Below are 19,783 nucleotides of genomic sequence, written 5' to 3'. Positions count from 1 at the left end.
GATTTGTCATTTAATATTCTCATCAATAGTTTCAGTTCTTTCTCCGATAAGATCTAAGTTCTATCCATTTATGTACAATTTTTTTTCAATTATAATTTCATAACAATTATACTTTCATAACATAGCAGAAGATATTCAGCAATCTCGATTCGGTAATTAATATATCACTATTCTTGCACTCTTGTTGAATCAATTTATTGTTAGATTTCTTATCGATAATTTTTTGTTTTTCGAAAAATTAGATTTTTTATCGATAATTTTTCGCATAAAATGACAACGTTGTTGCAGTTCGGCTCATCGCTAAGCCGACGTTTTAATTGGCATGAAATTATTTTTTTTAATTATATACATACATTTGATCATTAGAACGGATGAAGCGCTACTGCTAAACACATCCTCCACATTCGACTAATCAGTCCTAATTTAAGTCCTTAAATAAAAATCCGTTAAACTAATAATAGATATTTTTTATTATAACAAATATCAAGTTTTTGAAGTTCGGAAATTATATCCCAAATTGAAAATACACTAGAAGAAGCTAATTCTCTAACGCGAAAGATAAATACAACAAGGTGAATTAAACGAATATTTAATATTTCGCACATTAGAAATAATGTCAAACATGATTTTCAATACGGTCGTCAATACTTCTATAACAATGATAATATGCTTTCACGGAAAAAATTTGTGCGACAATAACGCAAAAGAAATATTCAATCAAAATAAGCTTACTTTCTTTCCCCTTTCTTAGCAAAAATTTTTTTCAGAATTTTTATACAAATTGGAACATTATTTTAAAATACTGAAAAAGTCTACATCTTTTCTTAGAATTTTTCATACGTACAAATTATGAAATATTCTAAGATTTTAATACTTTTTATTTCATAATTTTTGAAAAAATATACTTTAAATTTTTTTAGAATTTATAAGATTTCAGAAATTATAGGAAGAGAAATCTTAGAAATTTAAAAATATATTTCAGAATTCAACATGTGTGTGTATATGAAGAATTCTAAAAGGATGTATACTTTCTCAGCACTTCTAAAAAGTATTCCAATCTGTATAAAAAATTAGAAAAATTTTCTAAAAGTTATAAGATTATATGAAAAATTCTGAGAAAAAATTTTCTCCAGGAATTTTAACGGATGCTTTTCTTTTTTTAGTGTATCGAGAATCTTTGGCACTGATATTTGCTACAAATCTCCACCCTATTGAATACGCACTAAGTAAAAGTAACATTCATGCACCGTAATTTTTTAAACTATAAATATTTATAACTTTCTTTCTATCTAAAATCCTTCAAAAATATTTGTTCCAGCGGCAACTATATGTATAATATGTCTCATACGTGAAAGTGAATTAAGAAATAAAGTGTACTGGCTTGTAGAATGCAATTAATATACTTAGTAGTTTCTTATTAACTACATGTCTATGTGTGTTAACTACATTAACAATGTAGTTAATAATAGTTAAAGTCTTACGCAAATGTAGATTTCTGAAATCTTCAAAAAAATTAATTGACTTTAGTCATGACTGAAAACTTCTGTTTGCAAATAAAAGCAAAAAAATGCTACGTAATGTCCCACGTGTCATAAAAGAAAATTATAAGCGCACTTTACTTTTTAATTTTTTCCGTATAATACATAATTTATTTATTGGTGTTATCTATTTGCAATCTATTTGCAGTGTTAACTATTTAATAATCAAGTGAGCTATACTAATAGCGAAACTCAGCGATACGCAAATACTTTCCTCATCCACTGTAAATAACGTCTCCACGCGTAATACATATATTCTTTAAAAAAATAATCCCGATTCTCTCCTTATAGAGATGGAAGTAAATCGAAATACGCACAAAAAATATATATATGTGTATATAAAATAATAAATCTACAATCTCTTGAGAATGTGAATGGCCCTCCGCGTTTATCAGGCGAACGCGAGTGTCCGAAAATAATTCACGCCCTCAAACTGGCAGTGTTCGGAAAACCTGTTTTGCACGCGCAATTACAAACCCGTGTAAAGCAGGCATTATAAAAATCTTGATAATACTAAAACTGATGCTAGTTACTGGCATGTCACATAAATCACGACTGTTGTCAATCCGCAAAAGCATTACAGCTAACCCTCGTGACTTATTTACGATTAGCAAATAACTTATTTATCGAGAGTGCAGCTCATATTATTCAACAATAATTTATTCAATCAAGTAATCAGAAACTAACGGCAGTTGTTATTACTAGACGATTAACTGAAAACTTTTTCTCATTATTGCATTGTAATGCTTTCGCACAAACCGGATTCTAGCAGTTGCTGAACTATGAATATCCTGAGAAAAAGGAATTAGATCTGTTGAAATATAACCATATCTGTTTTAATAAATCTGATAAGCTCTGCAAATTGTTTCTATCTGGCCAGATCTAAAAAGATATAATCAGACCCTTAAAAATTTTTCATATAACATTAATTAATGCAATTTTATTGCTAAAATAAGTATTATTGATTAGTATTAAATGTCACAATACAATACGACAAAATTACAATTTTAAAAAATACGTTTTTCCGTTAAAAATCGCAGTAATTAATAATGATGCTGTCAAGTGATCCTTCAGTATAAGCTGTACCATATCTATAATAGTGCTGCTTGATCTCTATGATCATACAGGAACCACTACTTTGATGATTCAAAACACTAAATGTTAATACATATATAAGTATGACATATCTAATCAATAAATGGTGTATACTCCATATAGTTATATTATGAGCACATATGATCAGATCTGATCTGTATATGGTTGTATATGAACACATCTGCGTAATCAGATCCGCGATATGAGAAGTCTGTATATCTGAACATATCTGAATAGATATAATTTGATCTACCAAGATATAATTTCAATTTGGAATCTTATTCTATACGTGTCTCCTGATAGCTGTCAGAGTCGTTATGTGTCGTTGCGCAAATATTTTGTATAGTAAAAAAACTGCAAGTCTATTATGCTAGGGGACTCGGATTCGATTCTCGGTAGATCCAAGAAATTTTCACGCGCTCATTGCTCTTCTTCGGTGGTCTGGCAAACTGTCAAGAGTATCTGTTGACAATAAAACCTGTCAAACTGTCATTCGGAACTGCGTATAACCTGCACTACGGACATCTGTACGAAAGGTAGGCCCGACTTTGGGATGTTGCGCCATCGAATAATGAATGAAAAAAATTGCGCAACACTACTATCGGTAAGTGTACAGAATAGAGCCCCTGATCAGATCTAATTCTTTTTTCCCGAATAGAATATCGATTAGAAGAGTATCAATTACTTAACAATTACACCATTGTAGACGTGGCAGTCTACGCGAATGAATAAGTCTATTTGAACGGATTCGAAGGTCTGCGTGCAAAAATGAATTCATTTCTTCAACTATTTCCATATTTGAAAAAAAAGAGGATAATAGTTTTCCAAATAGTAAATATTAAAGATCAGCAAATATCTTATAAGTATCTTCTAAGTATCTTGAGTTAAACGTAAAGTTTATGTGAAATCTTTATATCATATTTTCAGTGACAGAATATCAAATAATCCTAGAAAACCAAGTCTGCAAAGATAGATTTTGAACAAAGTGTGCTACCAATGTCTGATGGCTATTCTATCGATAGAAGCAGAATTTGATCGCAGTTAATATCTGCTGACATTTTTGATCAAATCTGTTGCCAATCTGTCAATATTCTGATTTTACTTACTGAAATCATTTTTTGAATGACATATCGATTTCTTGCCTTTACTAATTATAAATTTAATCAATCTGGCACGGTGTTTGGTTCTTACAACCAGATAATTTGTCGTTTTTTCGAATCAGAACCAGACTGTTCAGATATAGTACCAGTTATTCTCTATTAAGTAATCAAGGAAATAGAATCGCGATAATGAACAAACGAAGGCATCGATGTAATTGAGGATAAGTTGAAAGAATTCAGTAAATGGAAGGACTTCGTGAGGACTTAAGTCATCGTTTGCTCTCGCGAGTTTAGCATGCCTTGCCAGGTCCGGAAGCTCTTTGATCCTCCATCCGACCAGCTTGAAGTCTTTGGATTAGAGCAAAGAGATCCTCTTCGGGCACTGTGGATCCTGATTGAGTTTTTCCATTGGCTCTTCGACCTCTTTCCTCCTCGGCGTCTTGTAACGTTGATGCAGCCGGTAAAGGACTTCGTTGGTCTTCTAGACGCGAACTCTGAAAGCAAACACACAATTCTTTGTACAAGGTGTCCTTTCTATCGGACAAGCGAAAAGATTCAAAACAGTGCATAATAAATGAGTAACGTAACAGTTTCGACAGTTCAAGTTTCAGCATCAAGTTAAATGTCGCTCGCGAACCGACGTCCTATTCAGACGTGCTTACTGTTTGCTCTCTTCGGCTCTTCTTCCATCTGATTTTCTGGCAACATTATATTCAAAATTTCTTTGGAGAATCTTTCGTCTGTCTCTGGTGGCAATTTTATCCATTTGCCTACATCCCTTTCCAAATCTGCTTCGGCATGTGAGCTGTTTGACTGCTTTACTGCATTCTTTGTCATTGGATAATCATTTAGCTTGCTGCTCTGTGGCTGTTGTCGCAAAGACTGCATCTGTTCTCTGAGCGGCAGCTTTGGCGGCACTTAACGTATTTTGAACTGCATTTGGCGGTGATTGCATTACGATTTATTAGTAAAGTTAATTTTATTCAAATTAACTACATAAGATACATAAGATTGCTTTTCTTTGTTTCTTTGTCCTTATCTATATATTTCAAGTTAACGCTTGTTATTCTTTTCCTAATTTTTAACGACATGTAAATATTATTATCTTTCACCTAATCTTATCACTTTATTTTGCTATGATGTCCTCGTCACAACAAAGCAAGCTTGGAGTCTCGGATCGACCTGCTTGTTCCAAGTGTAAGCGATTTTTACCACGCAGCTGTTTATGTTCTTTTTGCGGTGCGGATAATGCTCCTCCTTTCACTAACCGTGATTCTATGAATGTTAAGAATACTGCTGATGGATGTTCTACAAGCACTGTCGATGTTGTGCGTGCGCTCGCTGATCTGGCTGATAGGGTGTCTAACCTGACATTTGGGCTTGACTCACTGGAGACTAGGCTTGGATCCATAGAGGCTAGACTCAATTTGATGGTGGATCTTGACAATAGATTAAAGTCTCTCTCTTCAAGATTACGTGGTCTCGAGGATGTTGTTGCCTCATCTGGTGATTTGAGCTCGGCTATCGGTAGACTTATCACTGTAGGGGCCTGTAGGACCTTCATTGATGGAAAAGATCGTTGGCCTTGAGGACTATTGTGTCGCCCTTGAAGACTCCACTAAATCGGCGATCAATCAGCTTTTTTTGTCATCAATTGTTAATGGCGAGACTGAAGTCTCGCATATAAAGTTTTGAGCTCACAAACTATAAGATCATCATTTTTGGTCTTCCAGCCTCTTAAGGTGAAGATCGTTTGAGTCTCTGGCCTCTAATCTGGATCTATCGATTTTGCCGGATGATATTGCTAATTTAGTAAGACAAGGTAGAAGCTCTGTTTCGTCTAGACTGCTTATCGTTAAATTCATGTCGATAATTAAAAGAAATGAGTGGCTTGCAGCAGCTCGTCGTAAACGCGGATTCATTGCGCGTGATATTAAAAAATCATGGCCTTCTGATAGAATCTCTATATACGAACAATCTATCGCTTCCGAAAGGCTTGCCTTTAGGAAGGCTAGAGCTCTTGCCTTATTCTTACAACGTGAAGCGTGTCTGAATGCGTCGTGGTATGATCTATTTTAGAGAATCTGATAACTCTCAAATTCAAAAATTCTCTTCTACGGAGTATTTCATTAAGACGATCTCTGCGGCTTGCCAGACTACGCCTTTCTCATTATCGTGCTCACTGCCGATTCAATCTCGCTTCTCTGCGCTTCATCTGACAATGTAACACATTCTGATATAACCATTATTCCTGTATTAATGCTTTACACTCACTTTTCCTCCAACCATATCATCTGCTTCCTCACCACCGTTATATTTATCTATTTCTATCCCATCTTCTCTCTCTGATAAACTATCTCTCGTTTTCTTAAATTCTTCTATCTATTTTAATAATAAACAACTTCACGCTTGAGTTGCCTTTAAATATGTCGAAATCTGAAAATTTTCGCATTGCACATATAAACATAAGATCTCTTGCGCCTCATTTTGCATATGTAAAAGGGAACAACTCACGCTCCTCTTCAATTCGAATTAAGAAGGCTTCTGCTTCACTATTTCGTGCGCCCGAGCTCTTCAGATTCCATTTACGTAGCGCGTTAATAATCTCCGAAATCGCGCCCAAAGCATTTTGAATTTAATTTTTATAATTCACTTATTTTAATATACAAGTATGGCTTCAAATCAGCTGCTCAGCTGTCGCCCAGCCTATTGTAGTGTAACTGATATGTGATACCAAATAATACTGTATTCTATCTAATGTATTTTGTTAACAATGCACTCAATAAAGTTAATAATAATAATAATAATAATAAATACAAACCTGGCATCTGACAAGCATCTCGATAAAAGAATCGTCCGAGTCTTGATTGGTATTCAGTCCTGGTAGATAGGGTAATGTTACTCTTTGCTCATCCATTCGTTTGCTTTGCATTCCAGCGATTAATTCCAGTAAATCCTCACCATCCCTAAAAATAAAATTGTCAAACATCCGGTAAACATTATAAGTGTAATATGATATATTATCATAAGTCGATGACTAGTGCCTATTCAAAAGAATAGAATACTTCACATACTTGTCATCCATGTCTGATACTTCCGGCGAAATCGTTCGGTATTTTGGATTGTGTTTTGTGTTGAGCGCGCAACGTTGATCATCCATTCTGCCTGATTGAAATCGGGATAGAAGATCGAAAAAGTTATCTTCCTCCTTTTGAGAAGGTTGCGACGCAACGTTGTCGTCTTTGTCCAATACGATTTCTGATTTATCTTTCTGCTTTGCATCAGGTGTGAGCTGATTAAATATAATTATTAGTTTTATTAACTGATGAAATATGTACAGTATGTTTTATATAAGAAAATTTTAATTTTTTTCATGTAATTTTTTTAAATTTTATTTAATGTGTTGATATTTTAATATAAATTATTAATTGTATTTAAAATTAAAAGATTTAAATTACAATAATTCATTATTTCGGTATTGTTTCAATAATAGAAAATTTGTGCAAACCTTAATGAGATCAAGATTGTCCATACTTTGTCGTCTGAGTCTATATCTACAAGGCATGGTTGTCGGAACATTCGATGTCGCATTTGTGGTTAATTTTTGAATGTTTAGATTTTCCTTGTTGCTTTCCTGTTGATTTTTTTCTAGACCGAGGATTTTTTGTAAGTCATCGACGTTCATCTGCGCAGTAGCTTGGCCCATTTGATCTTCCAACTCTTTTGAAATGTGCAGATGCAGATTCGAATAGTGCAACGCTTTCTCATGATTGCCCATAGCGGCGTAAGCATTGCCCAGCGACCAGCAGGCGCGTCCTTCGCCGACGCGATCCTTCAATTGCTGGGCTATACTCAGATGCCACAAGTGGTACTCAATGGCCGCCGAGTAATCGCGCAGGAGAGTATACGTGTTTCCCAGAGAGTAGCATGCTTGCGCCTCTACCTCGCGATCTCCCAATTCCTGTGCAAGAACTAAGGTCCTCCTAAACATTAAACAAAATTTTTAATTTTTGATAATTTTGCAAATTGCGAATTTATTTAAACTCTTTGTGTAGCAATTGAAAAGCAACATGACTAAAATACGTTCCCCTCAAAATCCTCCGTTCCACTTTTTTACCTAAAATATTTTTTTCTAAAATTACAAATAGAAAAGGTTTTGAAAATGGATTACCCTGTATAAGATATTTGTGTTTATCAGTGCGAAATTATTAGCAGCTTTCTAACATATTTTTGCAGCAATAACATTAAATCACAATAACACAAATTAAATGTCCATTTAATTTATGATATTACTACTCTAGTTTCGATTTAAGATTGCGTTTTAAGACCCATAATTAGCTTTCAGTTAGCTTATGCTGGAAATTATATTCAAATTCACAAGAAATATTAATAGGTACGAAGAACTGCCTTGACTGAATATAGCGTTTGTCACTCATGTGTGTTTAATCTCATCAGTCTATTTTTCGCTTAATATTATAAAATAATTATAAAATATCTGTATTTTCATATCAAGCATATCTTATTTAATTATAAACATTTTTTCTTACTTTTGAAACAAATTAAAATGAATATTTATTTGAGAAATAAGTAAAAGAAATAATGATGTAAATAAACGAGATATATTTGTCAAGTAAGTGGCATTCTGTTGTAATAATTCTTAAAATATACGTACATGTAATCATTAAAATTGTTGATAATTTTGTGCTTATCAAGAGCGTAAGATAAAAATGTTCGTTAAACTCATACAACAAAAATGGCTTTTTGTACTGAATGAATACATATATGAATTCATTGTCTCCAAAAAGTTAAACATTGATGCTATTTGAACAAAAACAAAGATGCATGGTTATAATTTGGTAAAACCATATTTACTTGTAATGCTGTGCAGCTTTCTCGAATTCGCCTAAAAATATGTGCGAATTTCCTAAATTGCTGTTGGCCCTTCTTTCCGCTGGTTTGTCGCCAAATTCTCTAGCAATTTTTAAACGTTCATTGTGATAATAAATAGCCTGTTGGAAATCGCCCAGTAAGTAGAATGTATTGCCCAAGTTGCCGCATGCTCTACCTTGAGCAGCGGAATCCTCCAATTCCCTCATAAGCTCTAAATTTTCTCTGTAAAAAAACGAAAGGCACTAAGAGACATGTACAACATAAATTTAAAAATTAATTGAAAATAATTATGTGGATTAAATCTTACTCATAATAGCGCACCGCCTGTTGCAAGCACTGTCGAACATCTTCAGAGAACTCTCCTGGATCCTGATGACCTATTCTACCTGCTTGCTTGCCTTTCGCGTGATACACATTTCCTAAATTGTACAGGGCTCTTCCCTCGCTAAGCTGCACACAAAGGAATTATAAATTTATAAAAATATAAACTATAATTTCTCAAAATTATTTTATTTATATTTTTTTTATAGTGCAGTTTGAAATACTAAATCGGAATGTGGCATAAAACAGCACACCGTCAGTAACATAGATAATAAGGTAGTAACCTAATCTAACCATCCCTGTATATAATCATAATATATACGTTATGTCTTGCTACTAATAAGAATTACTAATAAAAGAGAGATATGTATATAAATCGAAAAAGATAATATTTTACATCGAAGTGAGAGAAACTATTCTAGAAACTCATTCTAGAAACCATATACATTAACTTGTATATATTTTATATAGATAACTAGTTATATAATTATATAGTTAATTATTGCGAAGTTCAAAACAGTATTGATACTTTTTATTGTTAATACTTTTGAAACTTGCACAGGAATTTTCTATATCGAAGCTAAGCAGTTCACGAATTATCTCCATGTCCAAATTCATTATTAAAATACTAATGTTTTCGTGAACATTACAAGTCACTTCAAGTCACTAAAGACGACAAGCAGTCTGATATTGAGCTTTCTAATTTGTATTTATGTTTATACAGTTTTGTTTTTTATTTAAGAATGTATATTGCATCCATTTTTATAAGTGTGTTAAAAAATATTTATACTTTAATAAACTATATCTGTACAAAAGTTATATTTATAACATTCTCTCTATTTTTATTGAACAACTCATTCTTATAGTTTATTTACTTTTTTTGTTATTATATATTTTATTATTACAATTATAAATTAAAATGTAAAAATAGTAACAAAGATTTCAATTTTTTTTGTATCAGTTCCTTAAGTATCCAAAATGATTTATGTAATGTTTCATTGCGATTTACAAATTAGTAGCAAAGATTTAGAACAAATAAATACTTTATTTATTTACAAAACGACTAATCTGCTTTGCAATGTAATTTCACATCAATTATCTTGAATATTTACGGATACTAATATTAAAAAATTTAATTTTTTTGTTATCATTTTATAATACATTTCCATAAATTTTTATTATAGCATAGAGATAAAAAATACTATCTTTATTGGAATAACTTTTAATCACAGTTTCTAAATCGTCGCTAAATTTTTGATGTTACTTTTAAATGCAATCTAGAATAATTTTTTTCATAATTTAAAAAATATTTGTAATACATTCTTTAAGAAATAGAAAAGCGGTATGTCAGTATCAGTAATTTTCTCTTATCAAAATATGAGTACCTTATCTCCAATCTCTCTGGATATTTCCAGATGCCTTTTACAGCATATCATGGCTTCGTCAAACTTTCCAATAACTTTCAATGTGTTTCCCAGATTCCCACTAGATTTTGCTTCGCCCAGTTTGTCGCCCATATTCCTGGCGAGAGTCAGGTCTAACTTGTGATACTGCATTGCTTTGACGTAGTCACCCAAGTAAAAGTACGCGTTACCCAGTTGGCTGTAGATAGCACTTAGTATTCGCAGATCATCTGTACCAGCCTGGATTGCTGCCTGGAAAAACGCTACCCCGGATTTGCAATCGCCAGCTTTGCATAAGCGTTCGCCCTCCAGCGCTAGTTCCAGACACATGTTCCATCTCTCACTATTCTGCTAAAAGTTACAAACATCATATTATATGGGATATTATCTTTTACAGAAAATGTTCTGTATTTTCAATTAATTGTCGCAGACTTTGCATGTCATAAAGAAACGTTTATAGAATTGTTAGTGAAATATATTAGAATTACAGAGTAATTTTGAAAAATTTGCAAAATAATATTGAATAAGTATCTAATTTAACAGTTACTAATATAAGGTCTTTTAGAATTATACAAATGTTGTAAATCATGCAAATGTTTGCGATACATTAACTATACAAATATGTTACACAGACATATTACACACAAAACAAAATTATTCTTTAATTCTACAAAGTAGATAAAAAAATAGAAGCTAAAGCAAAGCTTGATAGCAAAAAGTTAAAGGTGGAAAAATGTTAAGCTTGATATGGATTAATTATTGTATATAGAGAGACTCAATATGCGTTTTATTATGAAAATGTGAAGATTTCAGAAAAAATTAATTCGAAAGCATATTTATTTCACTTGAATGTGTGTGTGAATTAGATTATTCTTAATAAAGATATAACAAAGCTCCGGAACATAAAAACTGAGATGAAGTAAATTTCCTTGTGAGTCCATTCCGAAATATAATTTATACCATAGTAAAACAGAATAAATAACTGATCGACGAAACAAAATTGTGCATAAAGAAACAGGTGTGGCAGCGTGAGTCACGCGTGGGAAGCTCAGCGTCATTAATTGGGCGTTGATTCACTCACTTGTCCCTCGGACGACAGATTCTCCGCGCTGGCGCTTAGAGACATTCTAGCCTATTCGTAACACCTTTTCTTCAACAGAATGAGATCCGACTCGTTCAAACGCCGTTAAAACAAGACGGTTGTACGTTGCTATCGGTTCGCAAAATAATTTTAATTGCCCCTCGTAGCATGATACTCGAGAATTCCGATCGTAGGAATCAGCTCATTGTTGCGCTATCCTCCAAGCATAGCCCTGGACCCTTGTATTCCGAAGCGAAGAGCTGCTCCGACGCGAAACGGTTCTGGAGCGCGTCCAAACAAATGGCGCCGTCGGTATCGGTGAACCCAGATGGGAACCTTTTCACGCATGCATTACTACCATAGAAGGGGAACGTATGTCCCCCCCATCATTTTTGTACGCATGCGTATTTTTATATAACAGATATGTATACAGGGTGTTTCTGAAATAATGCCCACTAATCATAGAGTGTTATTCCTAATAAACAACTAAATCAAAAAGTCCTCTACCATTTTGCAATTTTCGCAATAGTTAACAAGATATTAATTTCTAAAGATTGCCGAATAAACGGATAAAATGGATGTATAAGTCAATTTTAAAAATGTTTTTTAAAGAATTCTTAAAGATATCTTAAAAATTGTTTTATATGTCGATTTTAGATATTTTGCTCAGTGGATAACTAAAAAAAATATTGCGAAAATTGCAAAATGACTTTTCGATTCAATTTTTTATTAAGAATAGCAGTATAAATGATTACTGAGCGTTATTTTAGAAATATCCTATATACAGTTTAATTTTTATATGACTGGTGAAAAAAATTCTCATAATATCTCACAATTTAAGAAGTCTGTATAACAAACTCATAATAAATTATTATTTATTATTTTTTATAATGTTTCTAATAATATAATTTTCTCAAAAATTTCTATTTTAATCTGCAATTGCATTATAAAATTAGGAAGTCGATTATGGTATATTTTGAAATGAGGTGAAAATTATAAAAGTGAGCAAATTCACTAGATATTGACCAATTAAATAATGAATATTCTAGTGAATTTATTCACTTTTTGTAATTTTCACTTCATTTCGAAAATGACAATCGATCCCCTGAGAGATACCTGAGAGATACCTGAGTAGGCATCTTTCCCTTTTTTGTGTAGCAAACCTAGCTCGTAGAGTAATATCCATGTTTTTGTGGTTCCTCTCCATGCTATTTACATGTGATTAGACAAGGACGAACGATCAATGATTCTTTAGTATGATTAGTTTTTGCCTTTAGTTCTTTTAATAATTTAATCGAGACGCACCAAGTTTTTTTGCATAAAATATTTTTTATTTCATGAAATTTGTTTTACTATTACACCCTTAATTCTTTGTGATAACCTTTGAATTAAGTAAAGTAATGCAATTTTGTGATATAATATTTTAAAGGAGGATTAAATAATTACTATCACACTTGGTCTAGAATAGGAAGAGTTTTGAATAGATACACATCTGAGTTCTATTCTTAAAAAATTATATTAAAAATATTATCAAATCTTTTAAGATTTATTTTTTAGAATTAATTTTTTTTACAATTGTGTAATTTTAAATGCTTCATATCATTTTTGGAAATACATACTTCTTGAACTTAAACTTGGCGTCAGTTATTGATAATAAATTATATACATATCGCACGGAAAATGTTATTTTTATGAAATTATAACTTGGCACTAGTTTTTGATATCAAACTTTTTATATAAACGATATGCAGGGTATTCATCCGCAATCGGGATAAAATTAAGCATTTTATCCCCTGAATCTATTTAATAGTTATATTTTTCCATAAAAATTACTGTTTTTGCGTAGCTATAAATAATACAAACATTCATTAACAAATTTATAAAAATAATATTTATAAAAATAAATTATTATTTTCAGATTATTTATTAACGTGACTTTCTCAAAAATATTTTTATATAGTAAATGTAACTTCTAAATAGGAAAATAGTGGCATGGGAAATAATAGATAAGATATTTTGTTAAAAACAATATTTGCAAGAATAATAAAACAGATATAAGCTATAGATATAAGCTTGTTGTATTAACTTATTATTCATAATTAATAGATACTTATTTTTTATAAGAATAACAATATATACAATATTATACTAAATATACAGGAATAGCGTTATTAATATTAAAGATATCTTTTGGTTTTTTGTTGTTTCTAACACTTTTATGCAAAAACTATACAGTTAGTTTTTACAATAAAAATTCGATTTTTTATAAAAGAATAATAAATTTTTTGACCAAAATCAAACTCTTTCTTTTACATATCGTCATTTTCATAAATTTTATACAATTGACTTCGTTCTAGTTTCTGCCATAACAACATTCATATAATTAATAAAAATCAAAAATTTTGATTTCAGATAATTTATAGAGGCTGAATTCCATAATGAAGGCGTGCTTTTTAGATGGTCTTTGATTTTCTTTTGGTTGCCATTTTAAGTCATTATAATACACCTTTTTGTAAATAAAAAAAAATTTTTGCTGTCTAATAATTTTAAGCAAAAACTTACATTTATTAAATATCTATTCCAACCACTTATAATTCCCCTGTGCATTAAAATCTCTATATTTTATCTTAATAAAAAATTTGTACATTTCTTAATTAATATTTCCAGACAAAGAAAACTTTTAGTATCAGCGTTTCCATGATAAGCAGCAATACTTTTTTGTTATATTTGTTTAAAAAAAAATTTGCAGCTTTTTTTGTAGTAATATAAATGTTTCTAATAAAGAGTGGATGTTTTTTTTTATATAATACGTTTTTTAAATAATCTTTTAACGAAGAAATATTAGACAGATTGATTCATTACCGATTCTATGCCTTATTATCAAACTCCTGAAATAGTTCTATTACACGACTGTATACTAAAGTATTAACATTTATGGCTATTATAAAATCCAAATGTGTAAATGATTTTTGTTCCTCCAGTAGGACAACATTCGGCAGACGCTTATACAATTCGAAGACAGTCTAGAATCAAAAATATGAAAGACGATACAATTAGTAATAATAATTTGAGAAAATAATTTGTTCTTAGAGGTTATTTTCATATATGTAAATACTATAAGTTGAGAAGAAACAAAATTTTTACCATAAATACAATGTGCATATATAGTATGCGTAATTTATAAAGTTTTCAGTCATACCTGGAATAAATTAATTTAATAAAAGAATATATAATGTATTATTTGAAACATGCAATTTTGACCGATCTTGGCTTTCTTTATTGTATTATAAAATTTTGTTTCTTTTTTTAATTTATATTTTTTAATCAAGAGATATCGTTATAACAGACAAAGTGATCTTACCGATTTTAAGGCAAGCAAATCGTTACCGCCGTAAAATATAGCTACAGGTGCAGTAATTTTTTCAACATCATACGTTATGGGTGTGGCCTGTTTATAATGCTTGTAATTGCCGATGTATCCATAGTCATAAGCTTGAAATTTCTCTGCAACAATAAGTATTAATTATCTACATAAATATAGAATTAAAATTAAAAAATGTTAACAAATCTTGAATTGATATTTTATCTATTTTTACTTATAATATATTACGTAATAGTGAGCAACGTGCTTAAAAAAATTTACTATATTAGAATACTAATATATAAACTCTCTAAGAGAAAAATATACTCAAATCAAATAAATGTGATTTTCAAAAATTGTTTTTATTCTATTCAAGTAAATATTTAATAATATTCCTAATAAATTGCTTATTGTAAATAATATTTATTGAAGTATGAGAAATATTTTCTTGAAATTTTCTTTTTTTCATTTTTAAGTATACAAGTTTTAATTTAAAAATATATTAATAAAATGTATATATATTAATAAAACGTATTAATTTAAATATATATATATTTCCAAATTTACTGTTTTATTTTATCAATTTATAAAAATTGAGCATGAGTGTAAAAAAATATTTCATTAAAACAAAACTTTAAATTTTTTATTAAATTTCAATAAATTATTTTTCTAAGTTCGATAAATATCCCCTTGATTTACAGAACTGTTCATTAAATTTGAAATAATATTTCCTTACTATTAGCAAATAAAATATTCCTTTTTAATAAAACTGTACTCCAGACGGTATACATTGTTTATGAAATTAAAACAAATATTTTCTTTATATTAAAAATCAGTTCCTTTTCATAAGAATATATTTACTTACAACAACATTAAGAAAGATATTCAAGGAAACTTACGCAATATTGAGAAAGATATTCAAGGAAATATTTACTTATAAGGAATATTTATGTAATTATTATAAAAAAATATACTTCCATGTTCTGACATAAAGTTTTATATTTTTAAAATAATATTTCCTCACTATCAGCAAATAAAATAATTCTTTTTGTCCATTTTAATAAAACTTTACTCCAAGCTAAACACTGTTTATAAAACCAAAAGAAATATTTGATTTATATTAAAAAAGTTTTTCTCTGTAAGAATGCATTTACTTGTAACAACAATTGTACCACAATGTCTTTAAATATATTATATTAAAGTATAAGAAAATATTTACTTATATGGAATATAAATACACATTTGTTGTAAAAATATATGTTTATGTTTGATATAAAGTTGTTTGCTATAAAAACATATTGTTTCAACGGAAATAAATATTTCTGATTTAAAAATAATAATGACTTCATTAAAAAGAAATATTTTTTAAATATTATATGAGCCAATATTTTCTTGTCGTAAAGAGATACAGCAACATTTTATAATAAGAAAAAATTTTCTCGGAAATATACAAAACAACATTTACTTGAGTTAAATAATATTTCCTTGAAAATATAAAATTTTTTTTCAGTATATATTTAATAAAGACAAAAAAGTAAAAATATAACTGATAATATTAAAAAACATTTCAGATATACATTACAATGCACATTTTTTTGTTATAATTATCATAGTTTATATTGTGATATGTTTTAAAGGAAAAGGAATACTCACTTGTAATAATATTTTGGTTATAATGAAATAATGTTTGCACGGAACTGCCAGCCGGATAATTCGATAATATTTCCGGAAATAGTGTCTGCAATGAATGACTTTATTAGAAACGATTTTGATTTATTGTATATATAAAATATATGTATATTAAAATTAAGAAACTTTATTGTGTGAAACTTTATAAATTTTAATAATTTTCTAATTTTGGTCTTTAAAAAAAAACAGTGTTATAACTAGTAAAATTGTGCTAAATTATACATGTATAATGTACAGTATTTAATTGCGATGGATTAGCTCCAGACGCCAGAAACACTGATGCAACACAAATAACCTGAGTAATTGTGTTGTCTGCACACAGTGTTCTTCCCAACATAATGTTTGTTGATGTTAAGGGGAGTACTTCAAATATTTCAGTGAAATCTAAAATTTCCTAATAAACAAATATAAACGTAAATATAAAGAATGTAATGAAAAATAATCTTTATTACAATAGAAGTGTAATAAAGATTATACCAGATATTAGATGTATAATACAAAGAAAAAAAAATTAAAATAATTATGTATAAAAAAACCGTATTAAACCTATAAAAATTTGAATATTTACTTAATTTAAATACATATATAATCATTATTTTTTACAAAGTGGTTTCCTTCTACATTCATACAGTAATTTCACCGTCTCCGCAAAAATTCTCAAAAGGCAATGTTTTGATATTGTTAAAAACATTGAAATTGAATCGCAAAAGGTGCGTAACAAGATTTAAAAGAAAGATTTCAAAAGTTCATTTCACGCGAAAGCAGCATGATCGCTGTAAATGTAGAAGGAAATTATTTGAAAGAAAATAAATTTAAATGAGATAAATATTCAAATTTTTGTATATTTAGTCCGGTTTTTTATTGACCTATGTACGTTAACTACTAACATGTACAATTAATGATAAAATCATAACATAATGAGAGGCAATATAATTATTAAAATGCACAAATATATAATACAGCTACACAAAAAATAATTAATTTGTACGGTCAATGTAATCTCATCTCATTGTACATTTTAGTTTAAATTAAAACTTCTTTAAATATTATACTAAATAATAGTTTGTAATAATCACAACAAAAATAAAAAATATCATATAAAAAAATTTTAGGTAAAATATATTATATAAATATATGTACACAATAGATTTCAATGTTAATTTTATTTCTAATATTGTACAATATTTAATAGGCTGGTATACCGTTTTTAAGTATTAATTTATTGCTAATTTATTAATTTAACTTCTTATTATTAATTTATTAACTTTTATTATTGCTTTTATTTATAAAAAATATTTTACTCTTAATCAATTTACTTGTTATTGTTTATTACAGTTTATGTAAAAATTTATTAGTTACATTAATAATAAATATAATAATAAAATAATGTTGCTAATAAAAATTATTTTCTTATTAAGATAATACATTGTTAATGCAAAACTTATATATATATATATAAAATAAATCTTTATTTTTGTTAAAATATTTTATTATCTTACCTGCAAATTTGTAATACTGCGTACCATATTAATACCAGACTGCATCATAGGAGATACTTCAGTCCAAAAGGCGATCGGAGCAAGGCAGACTGCCAATTTTATTTTTGCATTGTATTCGGGTTTTATAGACAATAAAGTGAATAATACAGTAGTTCCCATCGAAATACCGACAAAATGCAGATTTTTTTGTTTTGTATAATCAAGTACATAATCGATCATAGCCGGTAGGTCTATTATTCCTACCTCGTGATAGCTAGACAATAAAAATAAATTGTATTTTCTCTTCTATTATTTTTGTTATGTTGCAAAATTATCAAATATTTGTTATAAATTTTTTAACTCAATTATGATCAATTTTTTAAAATAAAATTATCGAACCGAACGCACGCACGCACGTACAATTCACCTACGCATAGTATTCCAAATTTATATATTTTTTTATTAAGAAAAAATCGATTTTAACTAGAAATCGCAGAAGAAGCCAAGCAAAGGATAACTCCGGCTATATATGCAACTACTATTACATGCCTTTATGTTTAGTGTTATGTTTCAGCTTTTTTACTATTAATATTAATGAAATTATTGTGAATTAAACTGATTTGTCACTGTAATAGGTAGTGTCATCATAAATTATAATCTGCACAAGATAATCTGTAAAGCGCGGTCATAAAAGAGTGGTCATAATATGATACATAATCGTAGAAGAATAGTAAAGCATGTTGTATAACAAAGTACAAGTGCTTTGCTTTTGTATTCTTTGTTTAATTTATTCTCTTATATCCCTGTATATTTGATATACGGCATTTTTAGCGGAATTTATGCCCAAAGCATACAAAATGCGCAGATCGGGTTCAGTGAAATAAATTAAATACAATTTATACACAAATAAATTAAACACATTACATAAAATATGTATATACCTCGTATTATAACACTTGTAATATATGTAGGAAGATTGTTATAATTATTATATCTATTACTTCATATACGTATTTATCATTCTTATTTCTTAATAAAACTTTATAAACACATTTTACAAGTTATTGTATCTTATTAATAAGCATTATTTGTAAATTTTTCATGAGCCGTGTAAGAAAAGACTCAGTACCAACTTCATGCAAAACAAGTCGGTATTCATAGTCGATTCTTACATTTAAGACTGTCTTGTGTCAATCTTAAGATGTCGTAAGTCAATCCGAAGACTGTATTAACATCTTAAGATATTATATTTAAGATGAATTTAAAATAAAAACGGACTATGAATACCGTATTAAAAACAATTAAAATAACGAGAAGTCGAAATTAATAAAAATTTCTTATAACAATAAGTGTATACTTATAAAATAATTTTACCTAAATTGCCAAAACTCTTTATTTCGTGGAGATAATTTTACATGTGATCTGCAATAAGAACTTCCTCTGACATTTCCAAGCCATACATCATATCCTTTATCAGCTAATAAAAATGCTGTAATATAAGATAGTTAATATTGTAATATATAATTAATTCCCTCACATTATTGAATTAATAGTAATAATTTCTGATAAAGATGTTTTTCTCTTCATCAGTATATTTATCCTAATAATGTCCTATTAAATATTTTTTATTTAATGAGTATATTATGTTTTCTTAGAATGTAAGACATTTTGTTAACGTTTTTTTAACTAAAGCTTCTTTAACACATTTCAAATACATGATCATATATTGTATGATCATATATACTTTCCCAGACTTAAAACTCAAAAAGTATTTAATAAAAAAAATATTTTATTACTGCTTTGAAAAAAAGTAAAAGGTCTCGAGAT

At 29.1% G+C, this 19,783-nt stretch overlaps 2 protein-coding genes across 5 annotated transcripts in view; both read right to left on the bottom strand.

Moving 5' to 3' along the window:
- Window positions 1–3,757: 3,757 nt before the first annotated feature.
- LOC108753248 (G-protein-signaling modulator 2) lies at window positions 3,758–11,734 on the bottom strand. 2 transcript variants are annotated; one of them, XM_018494678.1, is made up of 8 exons: window positions 11,429–11,734; window positions 10,330–10,698; window positions 8,931–9,073; window positions 8,606–8,845; window positions 7,242–7,716; window positions 6,808–7,025; window positions 6,555–6,699; window positions 3,758–4,227 (listed from the first exon to the last, which is right to left on the bottom strand). In XM_018494678.1, the coding sequence occupies exons 1-8, from the start codon at window positions 11,471–11,473 to the stop codon at window positions 4,024–4,026; spliced, it is 1,839 nt and encodes a 612-aa protein (XP_018350180.1). In that variant the 5' UTR covers window positions 11,474–11,734; the 3' UTR covers window positions 3,758–4,023. The 2 variants fall into 2 exon arrangements, with proteins under 2 accessions (XP_018350180.1, XP_018350189.1); XM_018494687.1 differs by having other exon boundaries at window positions 10,330–10,695.
- A 2,486-nt stretch (window positions 11,735–14,220) lies between these two features.
- The window catches only part of LOC108753325 (gastric triacylglycerol lipase-like), an 11,663-nt gene continuing 6,100 nt past the window's right edge, over window positions 14,221–19,783 (bottom strand). For 2 of the 3 annotated variants that reach the window (XM_018494814.1, XM_018494823.1), the window contains exons 4-9: window positions 19,331–19,445; window positions 17,978–18,230; window positions 16,714–16,872; window positions 16,443–16,527; window positions 14,790–14,932; window positions 14,221–14,451 (exon numbers count right to left, since the gene is read on the bottom strand). In XM_018494814.1, the coding sequence (XP_018350316.1) occupies window positions 14,296–14,451; window positions 14,790–14,932; window positions 16,443–16,527; window positions 16,714–16,872; window positions 17,978–18,230; window positions 19,331–19,445 (911 nt within the window). In that variant the 3' untranslated portion in view covers window positions 14,221–14,295. The remainder of the gene's footprint in view (window positions 14,452–14,789; window positions 14,933–16,442; window positions 16,528–16,713; window positions 16,873–17,977; window positions 18,231–19,330; window positions 19,446–19,783) is intronic. The other variant, XM_018494831.1, reaches the window with a different exon arrangement.

This window comes from Trachymyrmex septentrionalis, unplaced genomic scaffold (assembly GCF_001594115.1).
Source record: "Trachymyrmex septentrionalis isolate Tsep2-gDNA-1 unplaced genomic scaffold, Tsep1.0 scaffold114, whole genome shotgun sequence".
NCBI classification, from domain to species: Eukaryota; Metazoa; Arthropoda; class Insecta; order Hymenoptera; family Formicidae; genus Trachymyrmex; species Trachymyrmex septentrionalis.
The sequence above is the reverse complement of the archived record's forward strand: the minus strand, read 5'-3'. Positions and strand labels throughout refer to the sequence as shown.

Coding starts and splice junctions, on each gene's coding strand:
- LOC108753248 (XM_018494678.1), bottom strand. CDS start 11,473: ATGTCTCTAAGCGCCAGCGCGGAGAATCTGTCGTCCGAGGGACAA. Junction 7,717..8,605: donor AAAGCTGCACAGCATTACAA/GTAAATATGGTT, acceptor TTTAATGTTTAG/GAGGACCTTAGTTCTTGCAC. Junction 7,026..7,241: donor ACAATCTTGATCTCATTAAG/GTTTGCACAAAT, acceptor ATATTTAATCAG/CTCACACCTGATGCAAAGCA.